The sequence below is a fragment of the Scyliorhinus torazame genome, chromosome 7 (genome assembly GCF_047496885.1).
Source record: "Scyliorhinus torazame isolate Kashiwa2021f chromosome 7, sScyTor2.1, whole genome shotgun sequence".
NCBI lineage: Eukaryota > Metazoa > Chordata > Chondrichthyes > Carcharhiniformes > Scyliorhinidae > Scyliorhinus > Scyliorhinus torazame.
The window spans coordinates 167,779,710-167,789,410 of NC_092713.1; the positions used below are offsets into that span (position 1 = coordinate 167,779,710).

Here is a 9,701-nt window from a genome sequence, read left to right on the forward strand (position 1 = left end):
CAGGGCTAAATCGCTGGCTTTGAAAGTAGACCAAGGCAGACCAGCAGCACGGTTCAATTCCCGTAACAGCCTCCCCGAACAGGCGCCGGAATGTGGCGACTAGGGACTTTTCACAGTAACTTCATTTGAAGCCTACTTGTGACAATAAGCGATTTTCATTTCATTTCATTTCATTTTAAAATGATTGATAATTGTCTTTGAATCCAATCTTCTGCTGATGTGTTATTGATTGACAGGCCAACCAGCCAATCATGACAATCACTTGCTGAAATGCAGCCAATCAGCTGATGGGGAGGAGGGACATTTCCAAAGCACACACGAGACACATACTGAATATTCTTAATGTTTATTACCTTTTACAGATTTACATTGTCAGAGAAAAGACTTCAATAAACAGCACAGCCAGAGGAAGCTGGAGAAATTCACAGGGAGAACGGAAGTTTGTTAAAACACTTGTGGAGATTTTCTCAATAACACGAGAATCATATCCCTTTAAACAGCGATTAAACCTTAAATTGTAACTGCAGGATGAGCAGGAAGGAGGTCTGGTTTCCTGAAGCAGAGACTTCAGAGGGTCACATTATTTTGGTACAGCTGACAGTCTTCAGCATCTTAGAGAGGTTTTACTTGGCATCACGAGTCTGCACTGTCCCATCAAACACTCCCAGGGCAGATACAGCACGGGGTTAGATACAGAATAAAGCTCTCCTTACACTGTCCCATCAAACACTCCCAGGATAGGTACAGCACGAGGTTAGATACGGAGCGAAGATCCCTCTACACATTCCCAAAATCCTGTCTTAACCTCTGACCCTCAGAAGTGTCTCAGACTCAGTCCCGAGAAGGAAGAGAGTTGTAATTCAGTGCTGACAATGACCTTTGCCCTCCCAGCTCACCCCTGTTCTATTTAAAGTTGTGTCTCCTCTGTGGACTGTCTCTAACACTCTACGCACATTCTGACCTCCTGATGCTCTTGCTGAGGGCAGAGGAGAGGCTCACGTGGGTGAGGGCACAGGAGAAGCGGGCGTTGGACTCCCAGGCAGAGCCAGAGAGGGTCAGCAGGCTGCTGACACTGTAGGTGTTGTCCGAAGCTCGCAGGTAGTTGCTGGTCTGAACCCCGTCCGAAATGGCTGCACCGTCCTTCTTCCACTCCACCACCACCTCATCGGGATAGAAGTGATTGGCAAGGCACACCAGGGTGGCAGTGCCCTTGGTCTTAACCTCCTCCAGGGAGGGGGGAAGCAGGGTCAGCGTGGGTTGTGAATTCTCACGGGCTGAAAGTGAAGAGAAGGAATTTTAATCGCTGCCATGATAAAGGATTTCAACTTCCCAAATATTAACTGGGATCAAATCAATTATAGATGATCCGGATTTCTGTAACTCCATTCCAGAGTGATTTTTAACCGGCACAGAACAATGCCAACAAGAGGAGCAATTTTGGATAATTTTAGAGAATGAATCTGGGGAGGTCAAGGGTTATTAATGGGAGAGTATTTGGGTAATAGTGATCATAATTCAGTTAGATTTCGAGTAGTTATGGAAAAGGGCAAAGAAATTAATGAAATGAAATTAAAATTGCTTATTGTCACAAGTAGGCTTCAAATGAAGTCACTGTGAAAAGCCCCTAGCCGCCACATTCCGGCGCCTGTTCGGGGAGGCTGGTACGGGAATTGAACCATGCTGCTGGCCTGCCTTGATCTGCTTTCAAAGCCAGCGATTTAGCCCTGTGCTAAACCAGCCCCAGATAGACCAAGAGTAAAAGTTTTAAATTGCGGAAAGGCCAATTTTACTAAACTGAGATTTGTAAAAATGGACAGGAAACAGCGACTTGGTAAAACAGTGTCAGAGCAGTGGGAGGATATTCAAGCTGGAGATAGGGAGAGTTCAGAACAAATATGTTGACCCAAAGCAATAGCGAGGGACATAGTAATGGACAATTAATCAACTCACTGGAGGAGGAGGTTCCACAAATATCCCCAACTTCAATGATGGAGAGCCCAGCACATCATTCCAAAAAGGAGGCTGAACCATTTGCTACAATCTTCTTCCAGAAGTGTCGAGTGGATGATCCATCCCGGCCTCCTCCTGAGATCCCAGCATCACTGATGTCAGTCTTCAGCCAGTTTGATTCACTCCGCGTGATATCAAGAAACGCTGAAGGCCCTGGATACTGCAAATGCTCTGGGCCCTGACATCATCCCCCCAGTAGTACTGAAGACTTGTGTTCCAGACTTGTGTAGACGCTGAGAGATTGTCTCTGCTGGTCAGGGAACCTGAAACACAGGGTCACAGTCTCAGGATAAGGGGCCGATCATTTAGGACTGAGATGGGGAGAAATCTCTTCACTCCAAGTGTTGTGATTCCCGACCCCAGAGGGTTCTGGACGCTCCATCGTTGAATATATTTCAGGCTGGGTTTGACTGATTTTTGGTCGCTCGGGAATTAAGGGGTACGGGGAATGGCGGGAAAATAGAGTTGAAGACCTAGCTCAGTCATGATCGTTTTGAATGGTGCAGCAAGCTCGATGGGCCGAATGGTTTACCCCGGCCCCTATTTCCTGTGGTCTTGTGTTCTAGATTACATGCCTAGCCAAACTGTTCCAGTTTAGCTACGAAACTGGCATCCTCCCAACAATGTGGAAAATTACCCAGGGATGTCCTGCCCACAAGAAGCTGGACAAATCCTGTCCGGAGAATTACTGCCCCATCAGTCAACTCTCGATCATTAGAAAAATGATGGGTGTTATATTCAACAGTGCTATCAAGTAGCACTTACTCAGCAATAACCTGATCACTGACGCTCAGTTAAGGATCTGCCGGGGTCACTCAGCTCCTGACCTCACTATAGCCTTGGTTCAAACATGGACAAAAGAGCTGAACTCCAGAGGTGAGGCCAGAGTGACTGCCCTTGACATCGAGGCCGCATTTGACCAACTTTGGCATCAAACAGCCCGAACAAAACTGGAGTCAATGGGAATCAGGGGGAAAACTCTCCGCTGGTCGGGTCATACCCAGCACAAAGGAAGATGGCTGTTGTTTGGGGTTTCAACTCTACAATCTATATCAATGAGCTGGATGAAGGGAATGACAGTATTGTAGCTAAATTTCATGATGATGAAATGATAGGTAGGAAAGCAAGTTGTGAGGAGGATACAGAGTCTGAAAAGGGATATTGATAGGTTCAGTGAGTGGGGAGAACATTTGACAGATGGAGTATAATGTGGGGCAATGTGAGCTTGTCCACTTTGTTAGGGAGAATAGAAAAGCAGAATATTATTGAAATGGAGAGAGACTGCAGAAAGCTGTGGTACAGAGGGATCGGGGCGTCCTTGTGTATGAATCACAGAAAGTTAACCTGCAGGTACAGCAAGTGATTAGGAAGGTAAGCGGAATGTTGTCCTTTATTACAAGGGGGATGGAGCATAAAAGTCGGGAAGTCTTGCTCCATCGATACAGCACATTGGTGAGACTACACCGTGAGTACTGGCTACAGTGTTGGTCTCGTTACTTAAGGACAGATATTCCGACATTGGAAGCAGTTCAGAGAAGGTTCACTGGGCTGATTCCATTGAGGAATGGAATGTCTGATGAGGAAAGGTTGAGCTGGTTGGGTCTGTCCTCATTGCAGAATGAGAGGTGATCTTATTGAAACACATAAGATTCCGAGGGAGCTTGACAGGGTGGATGCTGAGAGAATGTTTCCCCTCATGGAGAATCTAGAATTAGTGGACACAGTTTAAAAATAAGGGATCCCCATTTAAGGCGGAGATGAGGAGGAATTTCTTCTCCCAGAAGGTCCTTAGTTTTGGGATTTCTCTTTCCCAGAGAGCAGTGCATGCTGGGACATTGAATATATTCAAGGCTGAGTTAGACAGATTTTTTTACTGATGGGGGGTGGTGGTGTCAAGGGTTATGGGGACAGACAGGAAAGTGGAGTTCAGGCCACAATCAGATCAGCCTTTATCTTATTGAACGAAAGAGTGAAGGACTGAATGGCCTAATCATGTTCCTATTTATTGTGAGCCAATTATCTAAATTTGTTGTTGGCCAATCATCTCAGTCTTAGGACATCACTGCAGGAGTTCCTCAGGGTCATGTCCGAGAACAAAGAATCTTCAGCTGCTTCATCAATGACGTTCCCTCCAAAGTAAGGTCAGGAGTGGAAATATTCACTGATGATGGTTTAGTGTTCCGGGCCATTCGCAACTCCTGCAATACTGAAACATGCTGTGTCCATGTGCAGCAAAACCCAGACACACTTCAAATCGGGATTGGTAAATAGAAAATAACTTGTGCATTCCTGTGCCATGCAGTGACTAAATGCAGCAAGACCTGGACAATACCCAGACTTGGACTGACCAGTGGCAAATAACATTCACACTACACAAGTGCCAGGTAATGACCATTTGCAGGGCAGGGCAGCAAGGTAGCCTAGTGGTTAGCACAGTTGCTTCTTAGCTCTAGGGTCCCAGGTTCGATTCCCGGCTTGGGTCACTGTCTGTGCGGAGTCTGCACGTTCTCCCCGTGTGTGCGAGGGTTTCCTCCGGGTGCTCCGGTTTCCTCCCACTGTCAAAAGATGTGCGGGTAAGGTGGATTGGCCATGCTAAATTGCTCTCAGTGTCCAAAAAATGTTAAGTGGGGGTTACGGGGATAGGGTAAATAAGTGGGCTTCAGTAGGGTGCTCTTTGTGAGGGCTGGTTCAGACTCAATGGGCCGAATGGCCTCCTTCTGCACTGCAAATTCTATGATTCTATGATCTCCGACACGAGAGGATCTAGCCATCGCCCCTTGACATTCAATGGCATTACCATCGTTGAATACCCCACAAACAACATTCGGGGGGTTGCCATGCAAATACTGTGGCTACAAGAGCAGGGCAGAGGCTGGGAATCCTGCGGTGAGTAACTCACCTCCTGACTCCCCAAAGCCTGTCCACCATCTACAAGGCACAAGTCAGGAGTGTGATGGAATAATCCCCACTTCCCTGGATGAGTGCAGAACCAACATGATTCAATAAACTCAACACTAAATATAAGACATATCAATCCACTTGATTGGCACCGGGGCCCTAACCAGCAACATAAAAATTAATTCTCTCCGCCATGGGCGCACAGAGGCAACAGTGTGCACATCTACAAGAGGCACTGCACCAATTCACCAAAGCGCCTTCGACAGGACCTTCCAAATGTGCAAACTCAACACCACCTCCCGCAAGTTCCCCTCCAATCACTCACCATCCTGACTTGGAAATCCTTCACCGTTCTCTCAGTGTCCCTGGGACTCCCTCCCTAACAGCGCTGTGGCTGTACCTACATCACCTGGACGGCGGCGGGTTGAAGAAGGCAGCTCGCCACCTCCTTCTCAAGGGTAATTAGGGATGGGCGTTAAATACTGGCCTGGCCTGGGAGGCTCACAGCCCATGAATGGATAGAAAATAGACGGATTGTGTAGTGATGTTGGTTCTGGGATGAATATCGGTCTGAACTCAACAGGTGGAGAAAGTAACTAGAGTTATAGAGCTTTTACAACACAGAAAGGGGCCGTTCGGCCCATCGTGTCTGTGCTGGCCAGCTAGCACCTATCTATTTAATCCCATTTTCCAGCACTTGCTCCGTAGCCTTATATGTTATGGCATTTTGAGTGCTCACCGAAATACTTCTTAAATGTTGTCAGGGTTCCCACCTCAACCACACATTCAGACAGTGAGTTCCAGATTCCCAACACCCTCTGAGTGATAAAGTGTTTCCTCAAATACCCTCGAAAACTCCTTCTCCTCACAATAACTCTGAGTCCCCAGTTATTAAGCCCTCTGCTAAGGAGAAATGGTTCCTCCTATTCACCATATCGATGCCCCTCCGAATTTTGTACACCTCAATCTGCTCCCCCCTCAGCCTTCCCTGCTCCAAGGAAAACAACCCCAGCCTAATCAGCCTCTCTGAGAATCGCAACTGAGAGTCTCCCCAAAATCCTGGAACACCGAAGCCACTGGATTGTGAGCCCTGCTGGACCTGTTTGTCATCAGAACTTTGCTAAGAGATAAGCAGGGAGTGGAGAGAGCAGAGTTAAAGCTGGGGGGAAGTGGGACCTCGCTGTCTCATTGTGCTGCTGCTGCTGTGATCAGTTATATCAGAGAGTGTGACAGGGAGCTAGAGCTCACATCAAACTCTGCCCGTGTCTGTCACACGGAGACTGACAGGAGTCCAGTGAGTGATTTCACTCCATGGTCCAGGAATGTGAACACAGTCTGCAAACGTCCAGATCTCCTCGACACGGTGGGTAAAAGCTGCTTACTTATATCTTGCTGCTTAAAGGGGGGAATGGAACTAAAGGAATACAGCTGGGCACCCTGTTCTACACAGTGTTCTTCAATGAACCATTTCATTCACTGCAGCTCCCCACTAACACCTTCTACTACTCAGCATTTGTGTTTGAGAAAGTTTCAGTATTGAAAGGGTTAATAACGGAGGATTGGGATTTACTTACTCAGTCTGAGCTTGGTTCCTTTACCGAACGTGAGCCACACTGGCAGCTTCCAGTACAGGGGCTGTACAAAAACCTCTGCTCTCTGCTTCACTCACTCACTCTCACCCTCTCTCTGTCTATCTCTGTCTCTCACTCACTCACTCTCACCCTCTCTCTGTCTCTCACTCACTCACTCTCACCCTCTCTCTGTCTCTCACTCATTCACTCTCACCCTCTCTCGGTCTCTCACTCACTCACTCTCACCCTCTCTCTGTCTCTCTCTGTCTCTCACTCACTCACTCTCACCCTCTCTCTGTCTCTCACTCACTCACTCTCACCCTCTCTCTGTCTCTCACTCACTCACTCTCACCCTCTCTCTGTCTTCCTCTCTCACTCTTTCTCTCTCCCTGTTTCTCTCAATATCTCTGTGTTTTGTTGGATTTGCATTTGGTGATGGGGCAGAGAATTCATTCTGGCGGACGAAATCGGGACCGGCGCCTATTTCGCAAGTCTCCGCCCCCGAAAATCGCCGTATCATTGCCATTGCCGAAAATCAGGGGCGCGATTCTCCACTCCCACGCCGGTTGGGAGAATCGCCTGGGCTGCCAGAATCTCCGGGGACGCCGGTCCGACGCCCTCCCGCGATTCTCCTAAGCGGCGGGAACGGCCCGGTCAAGTTTCGCGGGCCACAGGCCCGAGAGTCGCCGGAGACACCGAAAATGGCGATTCTCCGGCACCCCCGCTATTCTGAGGCCCGGATGGGCCGAGCGGCCAGGCCAAAACGGCGGGTTCCCCCCGGGGCCGTCCACACCTGGTCGCTGCAGTTGTGAGCGGTATGTGAATGCTGGGGGGGCAGCCTGCGGGGGGGCGAGGGGGGATCCTGCACCGGGCTTTACCTATAATGTGGGGTGGCCAGAGATCGGTGCCCACCGATCATCGGGCCGTCCTCTCTGAAGGAGGACCTCCTTCCTTCCGCGGCCCCGCAAGATCCGCCCGGCATCTTCTTGCGGGGCGGACTTAGAGAGGACGGCAACCGCGCATGCGCGGATGACGCCCGTTTTGCGGCGCCGGCCGCGTCATCTATGCGGCGCCACTTTTATGCGGGCGACAAGGCCTGGCGCGTGTAGATGACGCGGCCCCGATCCTGGCCCATTGTCAGGGCCTGAATCGGTCGGTACCGGGGCTGACGGCGTTCACGACGGCGCGGCCACTTCGGCGTGGGAGTGGAGAATCGCACCCCAGGCCTTTGCCTGAGGCCCACCCCGCGATGCTCCATCCCCGACCGGCCAAGTTCTAACATAGTCCCACCATCCGAGATCCTCGCGTGGCGGCTGAGGACTCAGTCCGGGGCCGCCACAGTCGGGGAAGGGCCGATCAGCTGGCAGCGGGGGGGGGGCTTCATTCGGGGCTGGGGGCAATGTGTGCAGGCGTTCCGAGGCGCCTGAGCGGCCGATGCGGGGCACTATTTCGCCCGTCCAGGTCCGTGGGCTGAATCCGCCATGGGGCGCGGCCGCTGGACGACGCCGCCCTGAGCATGCACGACCTCTGACCTGGACGTGCGGGGACCGTATTGGCAGCTAGAGCTGCGAGCTCCACAACAGCTGGCTTCTAGCCCCCAGCAAAGCGGGGAATCTGTGGCCTTTTGACAGCAGTTTTCCTGGCGTAAAAGACAGTTTTCCCGAGGGCGTGGGGACATAGTCTCAAAAACGGAGATTCCAGCCCGGGGTTTCCCATTTTGTCCACCCAACGCCTTGGTGAACCCGCAGGTGTGGGCGCACTGCCGGCAAAGCGGAGGACCCTGCTGACAGAGAATCCTGCAGGGAAATTCTACTTTTGGATGATAAATCTTTCAGCTCCTCGTCATACGTGGACATGGAGAGTAAGAGGGAAACCTGAGGCCTTCAGTGAGATGTGGACATCACAGGGACTGGACTGTGTAGTGGACACTGAGAATAATTTGTTCAGTTTCCTTTCTTGTGTTTATTATATATTGTATAAAACTGGGAAGTGTGAGGAGCGGAGTTGGTTCTGTGTGTATTGAGGTTTTTGTAAGGCTCTGCATCACTGTGCAGGGGGTAGGCTTCATCTTGCATACAGTAATAATCAGCGACATCCTCATTTTGTACATTGCTGAGTGTTAGAGTGAATGTGTTGGACTGTTGACTGCCGGTGAATCGATCGGATATTCCTGTGGGTCGTGTTCTTGCATCATGTATCAGCAGAACCGGTTTCTGACCTTCTCGCTGTTGATACCAAGCACAATTATCACCAATGCCTTGACTGGCCGTACAGGTGATGGTTGTGGTCTGGCCCAGGCTCAATGACAACAACGGGGGAGACTGGGTCATGGTGATGTCTCCACTGATACCTGAGGGGTAATAGAGAAACAGAGTGAAGTAAGAACTGTCACAGAAAGAGCCTGTACAATGAGATATTGTTGGAGACATTGACTGTTCCTCTGCTTTCAGCATTTTCCCTTCAATTACAAGTCAGTAGAATTGGATTAAAATGGAGAGCAGGAAAATATTCAAGGTAGAAAGAGAGAGATTTGTACCTGCGATGCAGAATGCCAGAGGCCAGATCAGCTGGATGGCTGAAATCATGGTGTCTGCTCCTGTCCCTGTGCCTGGTTACTGATAAACTCTCCCTTCACTGGGCTCTGCTTTATAAAGCTGCAGCCTGTGAGAGTCTCACTGCCCGTTCCTCAGTATGTAAATGGTATGAGGCAGAAACACCACGTCAGCACCTTCACTTCCTCTTCTCTCTCTCCTGCTCCCTCAGCATCTCTCCCTCTCCCTCCCTGCCTCAGAATCTGTCACTCGGTCTCCCTGTTTGTCTTTCTCAGTATCTGTCCATCAGTTTTCCTCTTTCTCCCTCTGTTTCTCCCTGTCTCCCTCAGTATCTTTCCCTCAGCTTTCCCCTCTCTCTCTCTGTCTCCATGTCTGTCTCCTTCAGTATCTGTCCCCCAGTCTCCCCCTCTATCTCTACCTCAGTATCTGTCCCTCAGTTTCTCTATCCCTCTCTCACTTCTTCCCTCAGTATCTCTCCCGCAGTCTCCCTCTCTCCACCTCAGTATCTGTCCCTCAATCTGTCTATCCCTCTCTCACTCCCTCCCTCAGTATTGTTATATTATATTGCCACTCCTGGTACCATGTTATATTATTGAGTTCAAGTAATATATGTCATTACTAACTAGATGATGTTGAAGAACACTCGAGTCCTCAAAGTAAACTGAAAGAA

At 49.8% G+C, this 9,701-nt stretch overlaps 1 gene segment (V, D, J or C); it reads right to left on the reverse strand.

Annotated features, from left to right (window-relative positions):
* Positions 1–330: 330 nt before the first annotated feature.
* On the reverse strand, positions 331–9,138 carry LOC140426695 (Ig kappa chain V region Mem5-like). The segment is given in 4 exon segments: positions 331–1,274; positions 6,483–6,514; positions 8,532–8,829; positions 9,016–9,138. Coding segments are annotated over 4 exon segments (708 nt in total).
* Between the last annotated feature and the right edge of the window lie 563 nt (positions 9,139–9,701).